Here is a 24,458-nt window from a genome sequence, read left to right as displayed (position 1 = left end):
AGAGATCTAGAACAGGTAAGGTGTATTAAGGATGAAGAGGGAAGAATTTTAGTTACAGATGATAAAATTAAAAATAGATGGGAGACTTATTTTTCTAAACTTTTCAATGATGGAGAGGATTCATCTAGTAACTTGGAGGATTTAGTAACTGGTGAAGGAGAACAAAATTTGTCATTCTATCGAAAAATACGTGATAAGGAAGTAAAGGAAGCTCTTAAGAAAATGGCAAATGGTAGAGCCAACGGACCTGATTGTATATCTATCGAAGCATGGAAATGTTTAGGTGAAGAAGGGGTGAGATGGTTAACTAAGTTATTTAATGTGATTTTACGGTCCAAGAAAATGCCTGATGAGTGGAGGAGAAGTACATTAATTCCTATTTATAAAAATAAAGGAGATATTCAGAATTGTACTAACTATAGAGGGATTAAACTCATGAGCCACACAATGAAATTGTGGGAGAAAGTAATTGAGCACAGGTTGAGATTGGAGACAAGTATTTCTGAGAATCAATTTGGTTTTATGCCAGGTAGATCAACTACAGAGGCGATTTATCTACTAAGGGGATTAATGGAAAAGTATCGTTGTAAAGATAAAGATCTACACATAAAATCGATTTGGAAAAAGCTTATGACCGTATACCAAGAGAAGTGCTTTGGAAAGCGTTGGAAAAAAAGGGAGTACGGATTGCTTATGTTAAAGCCATACAAGATATGTATGAGAGGGTAAAAACTAGTATAAAAACGCCTAGTGGTCAAACAAAGGATTTTCCTATAAAGATTGGACTACATCAGGGATCATCTCTGAGTCCTTATTTGTTCAACTTGATTTTAAATGTTTTGATGGAACATATTCAAGAGGAAATCCCGAAATGTATGCTCTTCGTGGATGATATAGTTCTTATAGCATAGACAAGAGAAGAGGTTAATTGCAAACTTGAGTTATGGAGGAGGACATTGGAGTCGAAAGGTTTTCGTCTGAGTAGAAGTAAGACGGAATATTTATATTGTAAATTTGGTAAAGGACTATTCGAAAATAATTTGGAAGTGAAATTGGGAGATCAAATTATACCTCAAGTGGAAAAGTTTAGATATTTGAGAGCCATTATTCAAAATGATGGCGAAATCAGTAGAGATATTTCACATAGAATTCAAGCTGGGTGGTTTAATTGGAGAAAAGCTAAAGGAGTTATTTGTGACCGTAAGGTGCCTAATAAACTTAAAGGAAAGTTTTATCGTACTGCTATCAGACCGGCAATGTTATATAGTAGTGAATGCTGGGCTCTAACGGGACAGCAAGAGCATAAAGTTGGAGTAGCAGAGATGAGAATGTTACGATGGATGTGCGGACATACACGTAAAGATAAAATTCGAAATGAGCACATACGCGAAAAAGTGAGGGTGGCACCTATTGAGGAAAAAATGGTAGAAAATCGGTTGAGATGGTTTGGGCATGTACAAAGAAGACTAAGGGAGGCACCAGTGAGAAGAGTGGAACATATAACTTTGAGTCCGATTAAGAGAGGTAGAGGAAGGCCTAAGAGAACACTCTTGGAAGTTGTTGAACGTGATCTCTTAATTAATAATATTTCTAAAAGCTTGATAAATGATAGAGCACAATGGCGTCTTGCAATCCATGTAGCCGACCCCACCTAGTGGGATAAAGGCTTGTTGTTGTTGTTGTTGTTGTTCTCTCATGCCCACACGATGATGTATTCATTATTCCTAGATTCCTTACTCTCTCTTCTAACAAACCCCATTGCATTTCAGGCACCATCAAAATGCATGGATTGATGTTCTGACACTGGAATGGTGCAATAGTGCACATTGCATTTGAGAATAGAATAGCGGGGAGAGAATTGATAAAGAGAAAGGGATTCAATTCTGTTTGATGTGGGCTAACTTAACCCACACTCATCTGCTCGTTTAACCTAAACCTAATAGGATTTTCTGTTAGCATCTTTATCTTAGTAAGCAAATATTTTTACAGATTTGTAGGGATTATAGAATTAGATTATCTTGCTGTTATCTTTTCTAGTTATTAGAGTAGATTTGATATGATTTGATTTGTGCTCTACCATATGTATCACTCCTCTTTGTTGAATGGATACAAGCTTTCATATTACATAATTTCATGGTATCAAAGTGGTGACACTCATGTCATATAAGGCAGTGCTAACTAGCCCAAGAGCCTTCGCCGCCAATAGAGAAATATACACATACTCTTTAGTGCATAGATAAGGCTTAAACGAGGAGGTGAATTTTGGAGGGAGTGGTGCAGGTTCTCTTGGGAATATGCATACGGGCTCTCTCTCAACTTATCATCACCCATCATTTTAATAGAAACAATTACTTAAAATGGTCCAGAAACGTGTTGATGCAAGGGCACGACAAGGAATGATACCTGACTAGACATCTGAAGGCACTAGATGTTAGTGATCCCAAATGTGAAGCTTGGTGTGTAGAAAAAAACATGGTCATGACCTGGTTAATTCACTTTATGGACACTGAGATTAGTTAAAACTACCTATTACAAACATGGTTCAGGAAATTTGGCAATTAACATGGCATACCTATTCTGTTAAGGAAAACACAGCTGCTATCTTTCAAGCAAAATGGGTTCTATGAACTAACACAAGGGGAGAATATAGACCAATATGTGGTTCATCAGTGGTCATGTTGTGTGGATGAGGTGTATTATAAGAAAGTTGTTGAATGTGAAAGGTGCTATGAATTTCTCCTCAGCCTTAATGACTCTTTTGAAGACCTCAGAGGTTGAATTATGGGTATGAAACCTTTTCCTTCTCTTGACAAAACATTTAACATGATCAAGTATGAGGAAAGTTGTAAGGCTCCAGTTCGGCTTCCTTCTTCTACTCCTTCCTCACCAATTGTTGAAGCCTTTGCTATGGTGGCTGGAGGCAACCAAGGGGGAGATCCAAAAGGGAAGAAGTCTCTCCAATGTGACTATCGCAACAAGAATGGTCAAACTCAGGAAACTTGTTGGCAAATCCATGGCTAACCAACTTACCTAAAGTAGAAGAATAAGGGTGACAACAACGGTTTCACAATCAGTCAAACTGCTGGTGAAGGAGATTCTCTAAACAATGAAGAATTTGTGCTCAAGCAAATCCTGGAGAGGTATGCTCAAGAAAAACCAAGTGAGAGATGTACTCCTTTAGTTTCATTAGCTCATGCAGGTGACTCTACTTGCAACCTTAAGTATTGTCACAGAATGTAAGAGCATTTGGGTAGTTGATTCTTTTGCTACAAATCACATTACTAGATTCTAAGACTTACTCTCTAAGTTCAGTCCCCATTTTGAGCACACCTGTGTGCAAGTGGCTAACAATACTTAGGCACAAGTTATGGGGTCCAGAGCAATTATTCTTTCAGAGTTTATTGTGTTGAGGAATGTGTTATACATTCAGTGTAGTTTTTGTCCGTTAAATGTATTGCCTATCGGTTAAATTGCCTTGCTATCTTTGACAAATTTCACTGGTCAGGACTTAACCTTGGTGAAGATAATTGGCAATGCTAAGGAACACAATGGACTTTACTATGTTGAAGGAAATCTCAAACATAAAGGCTATTTGGCTGATTCTAGTCCCATTTTCAATTCTGTTATTGCTTCAACTACTATGTCTCTAGAAGACATTTTATTATGGCATTTTTGATTAGGCCACCCTAGTTTTGATTACATGAAAGTTTTGCTTCAAGATTCCATGACTGAAATCAATTTTCATTGTGATATTTGTTAGTTTGCCAAACAAACTTGCAAACCCTATCTTGCTTCTGCTTATACTCCTACTAAACCCTTCACTCTTATGCATAATGATGTGTCGGGGCCATCTAAAATTGAAACTCACTTGAAAGCCAGATGCTTTGTTACTTTTATTGGTAATCACACTTGTCTCACGTGGCTGTATTTGATGAAAGAAAAGTCTGAGGTTGTTACTCTTTTTGAAAATGTAATTTTGTTCAAAAAAAATTTCAGACTTCTATCTTAATGTCGATTTTGGAACCTTTCTTGTTGAGAAAGGGATACTCCATCAAACATCTGGTGTGCATACACCCGAACAAAATGGGTGGCCGAGAGGAAAAATAGACATCTCCTAGCTAGAAGTAGCCAAAGCTCTTTTATTAGTTGGCAATGTACTGAATGAGTTTTGGGGAGATGCAATTCTTACGGCTGCTTACCTTATCCATTGTATGCCATCCATAGTCTTAAAGTTCAAAACTCCTATTCAAAGTTTTTTAGAGTCTTATCCCACTCGCATCTTATTAATTCTTTTTTGAAAAGAGTCCTTGGGTGCACAGCCTTCATGTTTAATGATGAGGGTGGGAAACTTGATTCTTGTTCTATTAATGTCTTTTCTTGGGTTACTCCTCAACTAAAAAGGGGTACAAATGTTATTCTCCTGAAAAAAGGAAGCTTTATGCGTGAACGTTAAATTTGTTGAAACACTACCATTCTATCCCAAATTACTCATTCAAGGGGAGAATGATAGTGAATGGTTAATTTGTGCCACTATAGATGATTACTTAAGTAATCAATCCACTGGCATCACTAATATCAGACCTTGCACATCATTTGACCTTGTCCAAGTTGATACTGGACCTTTCACCTCTGACCCTGAAATACCTATTTCTGAAGCTGAAACCTAATCTGATCATCATACCAGTCATGAACAACCTTCTCCTAACTCTTAGGAATCTGTGTTTGACTCTCGTATGGATGAAACAGGGGAGAGTCAGCTTGAACAGCCCACAAATAGCGAAGGTTCCATTGGTGTTTTAAGGCAAAGTCATGATTCAGAACCTAAGGTTAATCCTGAAGATCTGTAGTGGTCTATTGCTCTTAAAAAAGGCAAGAGAAGTTGACCTCGACACCCCATTAGAAGGTATGTCTCTTATGAAAGGCTTAATTCCCAGCTTAAGACCTTTGTTATTACTATTGATAATGAAGAAATACCTAGAACATTTGAAGAAGCAAGATTTGACCTGAAATGGAAATTGGCAATTGAGGAAGAATTGAGGGCCTGGGACGAAAATAAGACTTGGGAAATTGTTGATTTATGATGTGGGGAGTCAGTTGTAGGGAGAAAATGGGTTCTTACTGAGAAGTACAACTTTGATGGAAGTCGAAATAAATATAAAGCACAGACAATTGCTAAAGGTTTTACTTAAACCTATGGCATTGATTATCAAGAGACATTTGCTCTCATGGCTAAGTTTATTACTATTAATGTTTTGTTGTCTCTTGCAGCAACTTTAGATTGGCCGCTACGCAACTGGATGTTAAGAACACCTTTTTGAATGGGTATTGGGAGGAGGAAGTGTATATGGAGATACCCTTGGGTTTGAGAAGACCAGAGAATGCAGACAAAGTCTAGAAGCTTAGTAAGTCCTTGTATGGACTAAAACAATCACTTAAGGCTTGATTTGAAAAATTAACACATGTAGTTAAAGGATTTGGCTATAATCAATGCCAATCAGACCATTTTTTATTTGCAAAAAGGTCTGGCCTAAAAATAGTTGTGCTAATTGTCTATGTAGATGATATTGTGCTAGCAAGTAGTGACACTAAAGAAATTGGCAAAATGAAGAAGAAACTCATTATAGAATTTGAGATTAAAGATCTTGGCCATCTCAAGTATTTCCTTGGGTTGGAAGTAGCTCGGCCATCTAAGGGCATTAATGTCACACAAGGAAAATGTACTCTGGATCTTCTCAAAGAAACTGGTATGTTGGCTTCTAGACTAGCAGATATTTCAATGGAGCTTAATGGCAACTTGGAAGTGAAACATGATGGGAAATCAATCAACAAAAAGAGGTACTAGAGATTGGTAGGAAAGCTAATTTATTTCTCTCATACTCGGCCAGCAAAACATATCCTTTGCTGTTAGGGCTGTAAGTCAATTTGCAAGTAATCCACAGAAGGAGCATACGGAAGTTGTCTATTGTATTCTTAGATACCTCAAGACAATTCCAAGCAAGGGATTATTCGTTTTTAAAGGAGACAGAAAGAGTGTAGAAATCTACATAAATGGAAACAAGAGAACACCATGAATTGAAAATGAAAGAGGTTTAGAAGTTTAGACTGATGCTAATTGGGGAGGATCCATTCACGATAGGTGCTCTACGACAAGGCATTGCACCTTTGTGTCGAGTAATCTTGTGACTTGGGGAAGTAAAAAACAACCAATTGTATCTAGAAGCTAAGCAGAATCTGAATATAAGGCCTTGGCTCTTGGAATTTGTGAAGGCATATGGGTTGTACAATTATTAAAAGAGCTCGGCATAGAACCACATACTCCTATTAAAATGTGGTGTGATAACATGGTTCTGTCGAAGATTGCAAACAACCCTATTCAACATGATCATGCAAAGCATTTGGAAATTGATAAGCATTTAATTAGAGAGAAAATTGAAGCTGAAGTCATAGATCTCTCCTGCATCCCATCAGGAAAGCAAGTTGTAGATGTTATGACCAAGCCTCTTGTGCGAAACAATTTTGATGAGCTAATAGGCAAGTGAGAAATGATCAACATCTATTCGCTGGCTTGAGGAGGAGTGTTGGATGTGGGCCAACTTAACCCATGCCCATTTGCTAGTTCAACCTAATCCTAATAGGATTTATTGTTAGTATCTTTATCTTATCAGGGAAATATTTTTACAGATTATCAGGGATTCTAGAATCAGATTATCTTGCTGTTATCTTTTCTATTTATTAGAGCAGATTTGATACAATATGATCTGATCTGTGCTCTACTATATGTATCGCTCCACTTTGTTGAATGAATACAAGCTTTCGCACTGCATAATTTCACATTCATTGACAAGCGTGGTAACGGCCTCCCTCTACTATTGTATCTAGGAGTAGTTTGTTACAATTTGATTAATACTGGTCTGGTGTTTACTCTTAAACACTTGGCTTGACTATAAACTGAAACAGAAACCTACTCTGCCCATCCACTATTTGCCCTGTAACAATTCTCAAGTATGATAAATGTCCTGTTGTAGAAGTTTCAACTGATAAATTGTCTAGTTTATCCAAAACCAGTCATTAATTGTGCCCTATAGCTGTTGTCCATGCATGTGTAAACTGGTTTGATTCTATTGTATTCACGTTTGATTAGTAGCCAGTGGCCACTGTAAAGTATAATATAAAGTTTTATTGGACTATGCTGTCTTATGTTCTCTTTCACTAATGTTGAATTGATGTTCCTTAGCTCATCTGATTAGTATAATTGATGGCCTTTAATTTTGCTCATTTATTTACTTTCTTACCCTGCATCAAATATTTGTTGTTACATTAAATGTTTGTCATCATCAAATATATATATATATATATTTTACTAAGACGCTGCTTTGCTTTCAGAGGAGAGGAAGCTTCGAGACACAGAGTGTGGACAGATGAAATCTCTTGTTCAAGATCTTGAAAGTATGTTATTGTTTGTATTTAGGTCTCTTTTCATTGGCTAAGTTTTCTTACTTTTTTTTTCTACATGACTCTAGGTCAACTTGTAAATCTTTGATCTTTAGCATCCTTGTCAAATCTAGCCTTAGGTGGAAGAAATATTGAATAAATCGGTAATATCTGATTTTCCTTGAGGCCATTAAAAGTATAGGCAAGCAATTGGAAGTCTGAGATGCTTGGCGGAAAGGGGAGACTATCATGAAATTTTGAGCCTTCAGTAAGAGGAGAACAAATGGGCCATATTCATTAGTTGAAACTGATAAGAAACTTCCCACCTAAATCTGGTTTCTTATTGTGCCTGTTTAGGGGCTTGAGTATTCTTTTTAGATTTTTGAAATTGCTAGTTAATGCGTTTACTAATTTAGGTTTTCTTAACATCTACTTCAAGAAATTTTGTGGTCACCTTGTAATAACTTAATTACTGAGGTACATTTCTTCTGTGCAGTACCTGATTTTTTTTCCTTAAAATTTGATTAGTGTATTTCTTATAAGCTAATAATGAACTTGGTACCAGCCATTGTCTCTAAGATTGAGGTAGTCTAAAAGTGCCTGGCTTTGTCCAAAACTAGTAATTTGGCTTAAACCTGAAAAAATTTAGGACTGGGCTTAACTAAACGCTGCTTTTTTAAGATGCCATATGTTTGAGTACAATATTATAAATAATTTTTTAAAAAATAAAAATATTTTGTATTTTTATTATTTTTAATCTATAAATCTCAAAATAATATTTAAAATGTATTTTAATATTGATTTTTAAATTTTAAGATTACATTTTTTTTAAAGTTTGAGTCTTTCACATCATCTAAGTATCCCAAAAAATATATTTTATATTTTTTATAAAATAAAAATAATTAATTTTAAAGCTAAACATTAAATTAAAATTAATTTAAAAATGAAAAAATTGATAATTCGAGTATTTGAGCTTGTCTTAGCCATACAAGCTTTTCTGTAACTCCCAAGTTATGCACCTTCCATCTCAAAAATAGAAATTGTGCTGTTCTTCATTTCCTTCTCTCCTCCCCCTCTCCTTTGCAAGATCTGTTCTGTTCATATAAGATTTTGATGGTTTGAATTTAATATTTGTGAAAATACAATTATTAGTCTTTATAGTTTTATTGTGTTTTTTTTTTGTCCTTGTACTTTGTTTTTGTTGCTCTAGGTCCTTATATTTTTTTTCATCAACATTAGTCCCTCTTCTTTTAAAGATGCCCAAAGGGTTGATAATGTGGTACTAAAAATGTTAAATCTTGTGTTAAATTTTAAAATAAGAAAGAGACAGAGCAATCACAATGTCCAATGTAACAAAAATCAACAGGAAGAAATTGAAGATTATGCTCAATTACACAAAGACAACAAACTTCAACATCAACGTTAAAAAAGAAGAAGAAGAAGCAATCAATGGCTTCAAATTAAGGGAAATAATATAAAATAGTGTCTTGATGTGGCGAATGAAACCAAAATAGCGGCGAATATACGAGTTTGAAGTTTGTAAAAATGAACAAATTAAAACCTAACCTTTATTTGATTAGCAATGCAATAGCATTAGTTACGTGCCAAATAACTTCACATCATTAGTATTACATTATCCCTTTGGGTATTTAAAAATAGAGGGATCAACATTACAACAACAACAACAACAACAAGCCTTTATCCCACTAGGTGGGGTCGGCTACATGGATTGCAAGACGCCATTGTGCTCTATCATTTATTAAGCTTTTAGAAATATTATTAATTAGGAGATCACGTTCAACAACTTCCAAGAGTGTTCTCTTAGGCCTTCCTCTACCTCTCTTAATCGGACTCAAAGTTATATATTCTACTCTTCTCACTGGTGCCTCCCTTGGTCTTCTTTGTACATGCCTAAACCATCTCAACCGATTTTCTACCATTTTTTCCTCAATAGGTGCCACCCTCACTTTTTCACGTATGTGCTCATTTCGAATTTTATCTTTACGTGTATGTCCGCACATCCATCGTAACATTCTCATCTCTGCTACTCCAACTTTATGTTCTTGCTGTCCCGTTAGAGCCCAGCATTCACTACTATATAACATTGCCGGTCTGATAGCAGTACGATAAAACTTTCCTTTAAGTTTATTAGGCACCTTACGGTCACAAATAACTCCTTTAGCTTTTCTCCAATTAAACCATCCAGCTTGAATTCTATGTGAAATATCTCCACTGATTTCGCCATCATTTTGAATAATGGCTCCCAAATATCTAAACTTTTCCACTTGAGGTATAATTTGATCTCCCAATTTCACTTCCAAATTATTTTCGAATAGTCCTTTATCAAATTTACAATATAAATATTCCGTCTTACTTCTACTCAGACGAAAACCTTTCGACTCCAATGTCCTCCTCCATAACTCAAGTTTGCAATTAACCTCTTCTCTTGTCTCTGCTATAAGAACTAGGGATCAACATTACATACGAGAAAAATAATAGGGACCTAGAGCAACAAAAAATATATCGACAAAAAAACACGAAGCCTCATCCCACTTTGTAGGGTTGGCTGTATGGATTGCATTATGTCATTATATTTTATTATTTACCAAGCTTTTAGGAATATTGTTAACTAAGAGGTCTTGATCAACAATTTTCTGATTAGTGACTCGTCCATGTAGAACTCATGCAACCTTTGTTCGGTTTTTCTCATCTTTGGTTAATGTCATGTTGAATCAATGCTTCTTCCCAGAGCAACACAAGGTTGACGTTGCACATTCCAGAGGCACACGAAGGGGAGTTGCACGTCCCAGAGCCACTGGCGACCTCTTTCTCATGGTCACGACCCAATTTAGAGCTGCTCAAAGGCGACGCTTCTTGCTGTCCAGAATCATATGTGCGTTTTTCTCTAGAGTTGCACTCTCCCCTGTCTTAGCCTTCAACTATGGGCTTTGGTTCAGGTGCAGAGACTGACTTGATTCTACACCCATATGGTAGAACTCCCCAAGGGTTGAGTGCTGCTGAAGGGTCTTCTTTTCTCCTCATCTTAGACAAGTTTAATGGTTGTAACTATTGTAAATAGGCCCAGGCAGTTTGGATTGCTATCAGAGGAAGAGGCAAGCTGAGTTTTATCATTGGCCACTTTGAGGCTCTAAACGCGTTAGACTTGAAGGCTGTTGAGAAGTGGCAGACTGAAAAATCTATAGTGGCTTCATGGCTAATTAACGCTATGAAACCACAAATTCAGCGCTCCTTCATGTTTCTCACAACAGCGCGAGATATATGGGAAGTAGTTAAGGAGTCATATTCAAATGGTGGATGGTGCCCGAGTCTTTGACCTTAAGACACGAAGTTGGCAGATTAAACAAGGAGATTAAGAGTTAACTGAATTCTGGTTGGAGTTGGTTGCTATTTGGCAAGAAATTGATCTCAACATTGAAAAGGAATGGTCATGTGCCACTGATGCAGTAAGGTACAAGCGTCGCATTGAAGATGAGTGAGTTTTTCAGTTCTTGGCTGGCCTTTATCAATCCTTGGATGATGTCCGTAGTTGTATATTAGCTCGCTCTCCTTTACCATCTACTTGTGATGCATTTGTCGAATTTTGCTGAGAGGCATCTCATCACAAGGTGATGTTATCTGCTCCTTCTATTGTTCCTCCTCAATCTGAATCTGCTGCTTTAGTGAGCAAGCACTCTGATCAAGGACATAAGGATGCAAAGGGGAAGATTAGGTGTGACCATTGTAAAAAGATGGGCCACTGAAAAGACAAGTGTTGGGATCTTCATAGGAAACCTCTTGATTGGAAACTTCGTAAAGGTAAATCCCAACGTTACCAAGTTACCTTTGATCCACGAGAAATGTCTAGTCCATTGCCTGCTATTGATAAAGACCAATCAGATAAACTTATGGACATGCTTCAGTGCTTGCAATCTAGATAGTTGCCTTCCCCTTCTCGTAATGCTTCAGTAGCTAAGCAAGGTAATTCTCATTATGTATTCAATGTTTGTTCCACAAAGTCTAGATGGATTGTTGACTTTGGGGCCTTGGATCACATGATTGCGAATTCCACATTATTTACATCATATTTCCTATGTAGTGGCGTGAGAAAATTGATGCGGCCGATGGCACTTCTTCATCTATTGCTGGAAAGGGTAGTATTACTATATCCAAATGTCTATAGTTGGATTCTGTTCTTCATGTTCCTTATCTAGCTTGTAATTTGTTGTCTATAAGCAAGTTGACCAAACAAGCTCATTGTAGCGTTCACTTTTTTTTTTTCACTCATTGTATTTTCTAGGATCTGTCATTGGGGAAGATGATTGACAATGATGAGGAGTGTGATGGGCTCTACTACCTAAATGAATCAATCGTGAGTAAACTCTGGTCTTGTTTTTGCTGCAACCTTGAGTCTACTTCTAAAAATGTTAATATTTTATTATGGCATAGAAGAATGGGTCATCCAAATATCCAATATTTGATTCGCTTGTTTCCTAAATCTTCATCTTATGAAATTTATAGTTTTCATTGTGATATTTGTGAATTAGCCAAACACCATTGTTCTTCTTTTCCATGCTTTGAGTATAAACCCTCTTAACCTTTCTCTATTGTTCATAGTGATGTGAGGGGTCCTTTGGGTGTTCCTAATCGAACTCATGCCAAGTGGATTGTAACATTCATTGATGATCATACCGATGTATGCGGGGTATATTTATTGAAAGATAAGTCTGACGTAACATCTATCTTTATTGAATTCTACACGATGATATTAAATCAATTTCACACGTCCATTCAAATCCTCCAAACAGACAATGGCACCGAATATGTTAACACATCTTTGGGTGACTTCCTTAAGTCTAAGGGCATTGTTCATAAAACTTCCCGTGCTAACAGTCCCCAACAAAATGATGTGGCTGAATGAAAGAATAGACACTTACTTGAAGTTGCTCGTGCCCTTCTTTTCACCACAAATGTTTCTAAATACTTTTGGGGGGGATGCCATTCTTACTTATACTTATTTCATTAATCGCATGCCCATTAAAATATTATCCCACTCTACCCCTCTTGAGTGCCTTTGTTAGACACACACTCTTTCTCATCTTGAGACAACTCTTCCTTTAAAAATTTTTAGGTGTTCTGCATTTGTTTACCTTCACTCATCTTCCAAACTTGAGCCTTAAGCTATCGAATGTGTGTTTCTTGGTTTCTCCTCATCCCAAAAAGGCTATAAGTGCTTTGATCCTTCTTCAAAGCGTCTGTTTGTTAGTCATGATATTTCTTTTTCTAAACACGAATCTTTTTATCCCTCTCCTTCAATTTAGGGGGAGAACTGGAGTGAATTTCAGTCAACCCTTGATCGTGATTGTGAGTATTCTCTTGTAGATTCTCTTGACCATGGCCACCACCCTAACATTACTTCTCTTGAGCTCTGTCTGTCTCTCTTATGCAAGAAGAAAAAGAAAATGCAAGTTCAGGGGGAGACAAGAACACAAGTACTAAAGGGAAAGAGATCAAAGCTTACAAACGAAAGGTGAAACATTGTGGAATAGCCCTCATACTTGAGATAGTACCAGAATCTAAACTGGTGGAAGATTCTGGGGGAGAAAGTCTTGAAGAAGAGTATGAGAATATTAATGAAAACCCGGAGAGAGGGAAGATTTCATAAGACGACTTGGAACTGCCAATTGCTCTTAGAAAGAAACCTTGATCATGTACACAACATCCTAATCAGAAATAGCTATCATACGAAGCTTTATCTCCGAATTTTTGAGCTTTTATTGCTAATGTTGATGATGTTAGTACTCCTAAAAACATCTATGAAGTTCTTAAAACAACAGGATGGAGAGAGGTTGTGTTAGAGGAAATGAAAGCATTAGAAGAAAATGAGACATGGGATATTGTGCAGAAGCCAAGGAACAAGAAACTAGTGAGTTGCAAATGGGTATTTACCCTAAAGTATAAGGCTGATGGGAGTCTCGATAAGTTGAAGGCCTGATTAGTGGCAAGAGGATTCACACAAACTTATGGCATAGATTATCAATAAACTTTTGCAGTAGTGGCAAAATTGAACACTATCAGGGTACTGTTGTCTATAGCAGCCAATCTGAAATGGCCATTACACTAATTGGACATAAAAAATGCCTTCCTAAATAGGGAATTGAAAGAAGAAGTCTATATGTCTCTTCTTCCTGGTTTTGATGAAGGGAGGGGTGACCAACTATGCAAACTAAAGAAATCATTATACGGTCTGAAGCAGTCCCCAAGAGCTTGGTTCGATAGATTCTCAAAGGTCTTAAAGTTACAAGGCTACAAACAAGGACTACCATCATTGTGAAATGGGAAATGTTTACCACTTAGTGTTTTGGTGATTGTACTTTATGACACTTCACTTGTTGAATTGATCAGAACCCTATGTAGGTTGTCCTTTCGAAAATTGTTGGCCATTAGTTATGATACCAATTGGTGGATACTCAAGTGGGATGGGATCCTTCCCTTTGAAAGCTAACTATTGAAATGGAAGAACTAACCTGCTTAAATAGCTCGTTGAGCATCTTGTGCTACTCAATGTGGGGCTTAGATTGGTATCTCATTGATGGAAGAACCCTCTATTTTGATTGTTCTTGTTTTAATGCTTTATTATATTAAATTAAAATACCACTTTCAATAATATATCTTAAACTGTTATATGCGAATAAAAACATTTTCCTTTGCTATGCAAATTGAGAACATCCCATTAATTTGTCTATTCCAGACTTTAGATGGGTAGAAAAACAATTTTTAGTTTTTAATTGAATTTAATTTGAAACCAATTCAATGCTGAATGCTGGACGCAATTTGCCATAATAAACTTTGTTTGAGGGGCGAATATGTAATTGGGAACTTTATAATTGAATGACCTTAAGATATTGTGACAATGTTTTTTGGCCATCAAGATACTGTGACAGCACGTCATAATTGGATGGCCTTTTAAGATATTGTGACAATTTGTTTTGGGCCTCAAGATATTGAGGCAATTTATTTATTTTGGTAAGAAAGTGAGGGCACGTTTTCCATAAAATTGTAATCAAGGATTCAATATTACTTTATTGTTCTGAAAAATCTAGGAGGAAATGCTTGCTTTTATCTCAATGTAATATGATATTTGGCTGTCTACTTGATAGTTGATACCCAGGAACTTACCATTCTTGTAAATATTTATATTTCAGGGAAAGGACTGCAGAGGCTGATTGACAAAGAACAGGTTTGACTCAAATTTGTTAGTGATAAGATTTTTTGTCTACACATTTTCTTCCTAGAGTTTAAGGCCACTGATTATATGGATGACTCTCCCCACTGAAATTTCTAGGTCCCAGTGGCAGCTGTTGTGATCATGGCATGCAACCGTGCTGATTATCTAGAGAGGACTATTAACTCTGTGTTGAAGTATGCATAATATGAACATTTTTTAGTTACTCTAATGCCTTATGCGTTTTTTTAACAATTTATCTAACTTGAAGAGGTATAAACTTCATTCTCCAGATATCAAAGATCCCTTTCTTCAAAATATCCATTATTTATATCCCAGGTATTGGATGACTTCTGGCTTGTGAAAGAAGTTTCGGGAGTCTTGTTGGACTGGCTCAGTCAGTCATTATTTTTCTAACGCATGCAAGACACAGCTGAGGGTGGTCATTTTTCGTTTTTCAGGATGGATCAGATCCAAGTGTCAAGAGCAAGGCTTTGAGCTACGATCAGTTAACTTATATGCAGGTATATTGATACATAATTGAGTTTCTATGCTTCTAAGATGAACTCAGTTTATTTAGTATTATTTTTTAATTTTACATGATCACTTATTTGTCTTTTGTGCATTATGTTAAGCCTGAATCGGACAATAATAACATGAGGGACACCATTTCCATTGTGGTATTCCCATTGCATTGGAAGCCTTTGAAAGGTACAGAGAATAAAGTGGTAAAAACGAGAAACATAAGAGGAAGAATTGCTGGAAAGAATACTTGCAAGAATCTCAACATCTTTCTGATTGAAAGTTGGATTATATTAATGCATAAGGGATATTTACATCTCTTTAGAATGACAAAACTGATCCCCCTGATACAGCTAGGAAAATTCTCTGAAATTGGCAAACAAAGAGCTGATGCAGAAGGATAGACGAAAGAGGGAGCATCCTGACTTTCAAGAGGTCAGATTCTCTCCCAAACAACACCGAAATCACTGCTACCACCTCTTATATCCCTTCCCTGTCCCAACTTATTCTTTCACTTCAAGAAAACAGTCAAGAGTTAGTTGCTTGTTGTCTAAACGTCACTGCTACCACCTCTTATATCCCTTTTACCTTTCTCCGCATAATTTATAAAACTTGCCCCACTTCTCTCCAGTTGGCCCTGTAGCAGCCCTCCTTGTATACACTCAGCCCATTTTTAGCATTGGGCTCAACATACTCCAACAGAAGAGTTTGTATGGAGTGGACATGCTGATCATATGCTGTTTACAAAACAATTCCAAGTCTGGGCTAATCACTATCCTTACAGTCTATGTAGATGACATGGTAGTCACTAGAAATGATAAAAATGAGATTGAACAGTTGAAGTGCTCTCTTGCCAAGGAATCTAAATTAAAGACCCTAGAATGTCTCAAGTATTTCCTGGGAATGCAGGTGGCTAGGTCCAAGAAAGTGATTGTTGTCGCTCAAATGAAGCACACTCTGTTCTGTTGAAGAAACCAGTATGTTGGGGTGCAAACCAGTAGAACTACGAAGCAAGCTGAGAATGTTGAATATTCATTTTCTAGCTTTAGAGGGAGTGTTGGAGAGTGCGGCTATGCTGTTAGGGATAATAATGTCTTTTGGTTATTTTTATTTCTTTATGTTGTCATTTATCCTATTCTGTTTTTAATTATTACTTATTAAATCCTAGGACATCCTTGATTAGTTAGGAAGAGATTCTCATATCTCTAAGCCTCAAAATCCCTACATATTGTATCGACTATTTATTCAAAATATGGAACCAGTGGCAGCCGCAAAACACATAGGTTTTTGGTTACAAGTGGCATGGATGAGATTATTTTGAGCAAAATAATTCTGTTTACGCAAGCTATTGTAGACTGTAGTTTACTGGTTGGAACAATCCTTCATGCTGATAATAATTTGATGCAGCACTTGGATTTTGAACCAGTGCAAACTGAAAGGCCAGGGGAGTTAATAGCTTATTACAAGATTGCACGTAAGAGTTATCCTCTAGTTTTCTGTGTCTAAGTTTTGTGTCTCCAAATAAATAGAAGGTTGCATTTGAGATTTTTCTGCGCAGTTTAAAAGATTTCATAATACACAGACCTGCATATTGATGCAGACTTTCTGTCACTTAAAAAAAAAAAAAAAGATTGTACAACTATTTATGCACAGGCTTGACTTTCTCAGGTCATTACAAGTGGGCTCTGGATCAGCTATTCTATAAGCATAATTTCAGCCGGGTAATCATTCTTGAAGGTGAAATGGTTTTTTTTTTTTTTCTGTAAGAATTATTTGTATTTTTTTATTGGTTTGTATCGGTCCTTGTTATATCTTCACTCAATCTCAGATGACATGGAAATAGCACCTGATTTCTTTGATTACTTTGAAGCTGCATCAACTATTCTTGACAAGGATAGGTATGCATTCATGAAGCATGGAGTGCTCAGTTTTTTGCCCTTGGTTGTCTATGTTTAAGAGTTAATATTGTCTGTTGTAGGTCCATTTTGGCGGTTTCCTCATGGAATGACAATGGGCAAAAACAGTTCGTACATGATCCTTGTAAGTTTGTTCAGTTTTCATCACCGCACTGTATTGTATACTTCATTTACAGTACTTAAATGGAAGCCTGGGATTTAAAATTATGCCCATATAATTGTCACCATTGGGCATATTAACAACTGATTTGGAAAGCACTCTTAAGTTGAGACCGCTCTGATTTATTTCACCTTATTCATGATATGCAAATAGCAATTGGTTTACCTCGTACCTTGGCTGTTTTCTTTCTCTCCTTCACCATAAATCCCTGTTTACTTTTTCTGTTTCCTTTAGCATTTACTGGTTCTTGTTCCATTTCCAAAAAAACTATTTTTTTTTTTTTTTTGTGTTTGGTGAATCTTTGCTGTGCGCTCACTTTCAGAGCTTGAGGCAATTTCTTTTGATTAATTTTTATAAGATAGAGTTCTTTTGGAGTATGCAGTATGCTATTGATGCTTTGCTTTGGTTTTTCTTTTTTTTAATTTTTGTGGGAAAAGAAATGTTTATTGCGAAATGCACTTGCTTATGAGGGGAAATGTTTGTCCACATGCTTTGGCTCTGTTTAAATAGCTTATAGAAGTGCTTATCTAAGAAAAGTGTATGAGTTAAGCTTTGTTATTGTAAGAGTGATCTAAAGAAGCTAAATTGTATTTGGGTAGTGATGGAAATGGGCCATTACTTCTTACTTATGCAGCAAGAGGCCAGAAAACTGGGCCTGGGAAGAGTAAGAAAAAGAGGGATACGAGTCTTGAGAGCCCATTTTAGAAAGGGCAAAAGATGCAAATAGTGACCCTGTACTCAAGGCATTTAGAAGAGAGGAAACAATGAGTCGAGTAAAATAAGAGGGGGTGGGTCCGATGAAAGAGCATGTGGTATGTGCTTTGTGGTGGGGGAGTCTAACCTCTCAAAGTGCTAGGAGTTTAGTCTCTTAGTGACACTGGCTGTTTTCTTTCATCTTTCTACATTTTCCACACCTGTAGCTATCTATTAAGACTTATACATTGGTAGATACTTGTTTGTAGTTATAATACTTAAGGAAATTCATCAGATAGTCACTCTGAGAAGTGCTCTAGCTGATAAAAAATAATAATTTTTTTCAAAATTATTGCAAGCCCAGCTTCTGCCTAAACTATTTTTGAGCTTTTGCAGGAGCTTATTTTCATGAAATTGGATTTGAGGCTTGTGAAAATAAGCTGCAATCAGCTTGTAGAGGGATTATAGGCACTAATAATAAGTTAATCCAAACATATATAAAATGGTTCATCAGTTCTTGTTGGAGTGGATAAGTTCTGTTACTTTCCCGTTGAGCCGATTTAAAAGGACCTTACTGTGGGATTGCTTTTATGGCCTCTTGATGTTCAATGCATAGTTATTATGAGGAAGTGCCCTTTGTTGACATGCAAAGGGATTGGAGTATGTTGGATTAAACGTTTTCTTTTCTCCATTTTGTTCCTTGTTTCTCTTGTTTCAATTTTATCAAACACATCTAAGACATCCACAGGTGCATGAAGTCATACTGGCATATGAATGGATTCTTACTTAATAGATAATCTATTACAATTTTACTAGCTTGTTTTGCAATCGTTGTCTTAAAATTAGAGTGCCCAAGTTTTGAGATGCCTTCTTATTAAGAAGCTCATGCTCCTGAAGTTCTTATGATGGGGTGAAACAATTCGGGGTGAAGATTGCTACTGCTTTTCGGGTACATTATAAGCTTGATGTAATCTGCAGATGAACTTTATCGGTCAGACTTCTTTCCTGGATTAGGATGGATGCTTAACAAATATACATGGGATGAGCTATCACCAAAATGGCCAAAGGCATATCCTTGATATTTTAGTAATTATTATGCCATTTTTGTTTCTTCTATGAATGTTATACTTGCCTATAATTTTTCTTTGACAAAATTTCACTTATTGGGATGACTGGTTGAGATTAAAAGAAAATCACAAAGGGCGACAATTTATCCGTCCAGAAGTATGCAGAACATATAATTTTGGCGAGCATGTAAGTGTTCTTGTTTTATTTAGGGTATTGCCATTGTATTGGATGGTTGGCTTATGAACTTTATTGGCACTACGTTATATATGAGGGCAGCATTTTAAGATGATTTTTTGGTTCAAGAAATTACTAAGGTGATTGGTAAACTTTCATATTCTATAAGGCATCCAAACATACTCGAATTTCTTAGCTATATGAGTTATATGCTTATTTGGGTACATTGTAATTAGGTACTCTGGTTGCATGCAGGCATAATATGAGTTCATTTCTTAAGCATCTGAAACCACCTTAAGCCCTTAAATTTCTTTGGCAACTTCTATAAAAATTCCAGTTGTATCATTGCTTTTTTATCTTCTGAATGTTATACCTAACAGAAATCTTATTTTACCATACTTGGTATAGAGAAGGTTTGGTCAACTTGTCCCTTGGGATTTGATGTGCTAGACATCCCAATTCAAGGCACTGATAATTAGTGTTGCCCCTTAAGAAAGCTTAAGGAAATAAAGTTATGTCCTGCCTAACTATTATAACTTTTAGCCTAGTAGTTGCACATGATCCTACAATTGGTATCAGAGAGAGGTCATGGGATTTGAATCCCCAAGTGTCTGTGTTTGGGGGGAGTTGGGTTTGCACCTTGACTAACAATTGTAGCTTTTGGCCTAATGGTGGTGCTTGATCATTGAGAAATCACACTCCATTTTTTATATGCGATATGTCTTTTTATTTCTCCATCATGTTCAGCCAATGGCTACTTTGTAGGGTGGTTGTTTGTCTGTTCTCATTTACATTTTCTAGATAGTATAAAAATACTATAAAAAAATGGCTAATTTTTTTAAAATCCGCTAGTGGTTATTTGTAGAAATACCAAGATTAGTTGGGTCAAGTAGAAAGGGTCCTCAAGGTTTTAAAAATTGAATTGGTCGTTGAACCAAGGAAGGTAATTGTTCAAGGATCAATGGTTGGAATTGGGCCATGGTCAGGCCAGTAATGATTAATTTAATATTTTTCTAATTTTATATGTCAAATATAACATTAGAGGTAATATTTTATAAAATATTATTTTACAAAATTAAATTTGTAAGATGAGATTAAATGATTTTTTGCTCTTTTATTATTAAATACCATTTTGTTAGTATATAAAAATTGGAAAGTAAGGTGAGAGGTTTTCTTCTCTTCAATTAATCAAAAAATGACTGATTTTCAAAAATATAATTTAAGAAAAGTAACAAATATTTAATAATTAAAAAAGAAAATAATTATGAGATATATATTTATATAAGGGAAAATTAATTATTCGGTCCTTGTAGTTTTGACTCAATTGTAATTCAATTCCTAAACTTTAATTTATTGTAACTAGATCCTTATAGTTTTAACTCAATTCCTGGAGTTGGACTATTGCAACTCAATCCCTCTAGTTTTAACTATTTAAAATATTGGTCCCTATATTGTAAAAACTAAAATTATAAATATTAAAATTATGTTAAAATTTAGGACAATATTTTAAGTTACTAAACCTTTTTAATGTTTATAAAGATTAAAATTTTAAAATAGTTTTAATCTTCATAATTTTTATTTTTTAAAATATAAAGACCTATATTTTAAGTAGTTAAAATTGTAGGGACTAAGCCGCAAGAGTCAAAATTCAAGAATTGAGTTACAACTGAGTTAAAACTATAAGGACCGAGTTACAACAAGTCAAAGTTTAGATATTGAGTTACAAATGGATCAAAATTATAGCAATCAAATGATTAATTTTCTCTTTATATGATGTATATAATTATTTTAAAATTTATAGTTTTATAAACATACATATTCCTTGCACATTTTTCTACCAAATTTTTTTTTCCAATGCTTATAATGTATAGATATGCATGAAATATATCTTAGAAACATGATTTAATTTAAAAAAAAAAATTCCAAATGGTTCATGTCAGTTTTCTCTGTCCACGATTTTATTAATTTTCTGCTGGTTCGACTGGATCTGGCCTGGTCGAAACCAATTCCCAGTTCTATTCTGAATAATGGACTGGACAGTCCGGCTGGTCCAGTTTTTTAAACATTGATACCTCTTAAATGAGGTCAAGGGTTCAAACCTATGGATTAAAAATCATGTCGGGAGAGCCATTCATAATTAGTCCTAATAATGCTCAAATCTAACTGGTATAGTGTATGTTATATGTTATGATTCTTATTTTGAAATGAAAGCGATGTATATGAAAGAAATGGTTGACTCTAGAAATCAGCCAACCAATTTCATAAATCAAGGAGGAAAGCAAGGAAATAAGTACTTAATAAGCAGCGCGTCATTAATGGAATAAACATGGAAAAATAAAGTGACCATGATGCCTAAATCTCATGTGGTATCAGGAAATAATTATCTCATAATGTTCATATAATTATGAGATTCCAACTGTATGATTTTTCAAGCATTGGTAATTTGAAACGCACAATCAATGATGTCTCTTCAGATTTTTCCTTCTGTTAGTACATTCGTATCAGATTCTCCATTTGGTTGTTTCACCTCCCTTACTAGCATGTGTGTTATTCTCTTGCATCTTCTAAACTAGTGGGAATTTATTGCATTGCTATATAAATATTATTTTCAAATATTGGAATGCTTATTTTATCTTCAGCTTGCTGTATTGTTTGATTGTGGCCAACAAAAGCGCTAAAAAGAAACACGTGTAACATGCGTCTCACATCTTGCCTGATGGGATTTTCCATGCCCCACTTTAAGTCTTGTAATTTTCTGCAGGGTTCTAGTTTGGGACAATTTTTTAAGCAATATCTTGAGCCAATTAAATTGAATGATGTCCAGGTATGCATATATCCTTTTATTCAAATACACCCTAGACATGTTCCTTGTAGATTGGAATGATGCTTTATTGCCTTGTGTTGTTTGAAGGTTAATTGGAAGTCAATGAACTTGAGCTATTTGCTGGAGGTGAGATGTTTTGTTCTGTGTTAGTGCGCGCATAAGCATACGTATCATAAGTTTTGATTTTTGAATCTTGTATTGCTGTTTCCAGGACAAATATATCAAGCACTTCTCAGACATTGTTAAAAAAGCTAAACCTGTATATGGAGCTGGCTTAGTTCTAAAGGCATATAATATAGATGGTGATGTGCGTATTAAGTATAAAGATCAGTCTGACTTTGAAAACATTGCACGCCAGTTTGGTATTTTTCAAGAATGGAAGGTAGTTTAATTATTTTTCTACCTGCCTAGCTAGAACTTACTTTCAAAACTATGTAGCCTGTTGGTGTACTTATTATATTATTGGCTACATATAGCTTGCATGTAATGTATACCACAGATTGTAAAGTTCTAGTGTTGATGCTTCTTATGTCCTAGAAAGATATAAATTTGTTTGCCTTTTCTGAACATTTCAGGATGGTGTGCCCAGGACCGCCTATAAGGGAATAGTCGTTTTCAGATATCAAACCCCAAGACGTATATTCCTTGTTGGTCCAGAATCATTGAATCTGCTTGGGATAGAAGATGCTTAATTATGGATGAGGTAAATGAACACTCATACCCCACCCACGATCACCTTAGAAAAAATGGTTATTTTGGGACAGTATAGAAGGAGCTACCGATTCGAGGGTCCTCTTCTGCTTGCTATTTTACTTCAGCTGTGCAGTGATTATATTTGTGGTCCAATGCAAGTGTTAGTAGTGACTAATCAGCATTGATATTGAGCTTTGTCAAATGACTGCCGAAATAAATACATCGCAGTGCGCTGAAATTGTTCCAGCGTTTGATATGAAACTGTAATGGAACTCAAATCATGGGCATCTTTTATCATGTAGAGCCGCCCCTGCCTAAGTTGACCGTTTTGTCTCGATTCTTTTATTTTACAATATAATATAATGCTTATTGCTTTTGTCTTATTGGTGAAGTACAATACATCATTCCTGTTCACTTTCCGACTTTATCGTTTTCTGGGATGTCTTTTTTCCTTCCGCGTCCTAATTTGGGTTAGGAACTTTGATGTTGACTCACTGGTTGCCTGTATTTGGGGAAGCCACAGGAAAAACCACCACCAAGAATGCACGATATTCTGATGGAGTATTGGAGACGGTAAGGACGGCGGAGAGTGGTTGGGATGATTAATGATTGTATATCCAGATTCTTCAAATAATTTAAAAGGAAGAATGACAAAGAAGGACCCTTAAAAAATATCGAGAATGTTTACAGTTGAATTATAGAATACTTAGATAAATTTTCACCTATAAGTTGGCCCAAAAAAAAAAATCACCTACATGTAAGTAGTTTTTTTAATCTTTAAAACTTGATAAGGAACTCCTAAACTTCAAATTGTGTGCCCTAACCTTCATGTCATCAAACATTGTGGTTTTACGAAAAGCATGATTTATTACTAATTGCATACCTTTTTATTTCTTTGAGCAAATAATTTAGGCTCTTATTTTTAATCGAGAAAATAAATGTTAAAACTAAGTTGATATGATTCATGGTGTCAAAACACTGGTTCAGTCTCCTAGAGACAACTGAATGTCTATAGGACTGGCAGCCTTGTAAAGCAACCCCACTTCCATATTCAAGTGGTGTGAGTTTAGCCAATTTGTACATCCATTAGCTTCCTAGGACGTATTGTTTGTCTAAACGTGCCCACCTATTCTAATCAAGCTTATCCTCTGGAAAAGGTGGCTATGAAACATCGAGTTGGTTCTCTTCTGAGTGTACTGTTGAGACCAAATCATCATCAACTCCCTTTACAAGTTCTGACTTTATGTTTCCGTTGCCTGCATTCCATCAGGTTTCTAGCCCATCCAAGAACAACCCCATAATTCTGCTAGCAGCTCCAGTACGCTTCGCTTCTTTCCTCTCCATTGAGCTTTGGTAAATAATTATGGGAAAATCACACTGAGATCCCATATATGAATTCTAATTCTTAGAAAGTGTTTACCAAAGTCCATACCAAAACTTAATGGAGAGGAAAGAGGCGAATATCACCCATAACCCGTTTTCTATATGTGATGTTAGTATATATATCACATACTCCTAGCTCGCTCCTTCATGAATATTTTAGGAACAAAAACATCATTTATGTCTAGGTTACTGTCTCTTAGTCCAAGAGCCATATTGTAACAATTTAACACTCGAAAGGTTTCGATTTGACTATTTTAATAATTATTTATTTTTAATTGCAAATAAAAATATTTAATAATTCAAGATTTTCAATTATTATTTTCTTTACAAAGTCTGATTATATTTCCCCATATATTTATTAACAAATAAAGA

The 24,458-nt window shown here is 35.7% G+C and overlaps 1 protein-coding gene and 1 long non-coding RNA gene across 3 annotated transcripts in view; both read left to right on the top strand.

The window, feature by feature from the left end:
* Nucleotides 1-23,086, top strand: part of LOC129285844 (alpha-1,3-mannosyl-glycoprotein 2-beta-N-acetylglucosaminyltransferase) — a 31,745-nt gene extending 8,659 nt beyond the window's left edge. The window contains exons 4-18 of one of the 2 annotated variants that reach the window (XM_054921779.1): nt 7,384-7,446; nt 14,634-14,668; nt 14,774-14,850; nt 14,947-14,992; nt 15,115-15,177; nt 16,583-16,649; nt 16,844-16,912; nt 17,004-17,073; nt 17,154-17,215; nt 18,923-19,013; nt 19,105-19,198; nt 21,948-22,010; nt 22,098-22,136; nt 22,222-22,392; nt 22,586-23,086. In XM_054921779.1, coding sequence (XP_054777754.1) covers nt 7,384-7,446; nt 14,634-14,668; nt 14,774-14,850; nt 14,947-14,992; nt 15,115-15,177; nt 16,583-16,649; nt 16,844-16,912; nt 17,004-17,073; nt 17,154-17,215; nt 18,923-19,013; nt 19,105-19,198; nt 21,948-22,010; nt 22,098-22,136; nt 22,222-22,392; nt 22,586-22,702 — 1,127 coding nt within the window. In that variant the 3' untranslated portion in view covers nt 22,703-23,086. The remainder of the gene's footprint in view (nt 1-7,383; nt 7,447-14,633; nt 14,669-14,773; nt 14,851-14,946; nt 14,993-15,114; nt 15,178-16,582; nt 16,650-16,843; nt 16,913-17,003; nt 17,074-17,153; nt 17,216-18,922; nt 19,014-19,104; nt 19,199-21,947; nt 22,011-22,097; nt 22,137-22,221; nt 22,393-22,585) is intronic. The other variant, XM_054921780.1, reaches the window with a different exon arrangement.
* On the top strand, nt 8,683-14,606 carry LOC129285845 (uncharacterized). Its single transcript, XR_008587359.1, has 3 exons — nt 8,683-11,409; nt 11,528-11,582; nt 11,729-14,606. It is a non-coding gene; the product is annotated as an uncharacterized LOC129285845 (long non-coding RNA).
* Nucleotides 23,087-24,458: the final 1,372 nt, after the last annotated feature.

This window comes from Prosopis cineraria, unplaced genomic scaffold (assembly GCF_029017545.1).
Source record: "Prosopis cineraria cultivar Desert tree isolate PC_DT_omini unplaced genomic scaffold, ASM2901754v1 PC11, whole genome shotgun sequence".
NCBI classification, from domain to species: Eukaryota; Viridiplantae; Streptophyta; class Magnoliopsida; order Fabales; family Fabaceae; genus Prosopis; species Prosopis cineraria.
This window is presented reverse-complemented; position numbering and strand designations above follow the sequence as displayed.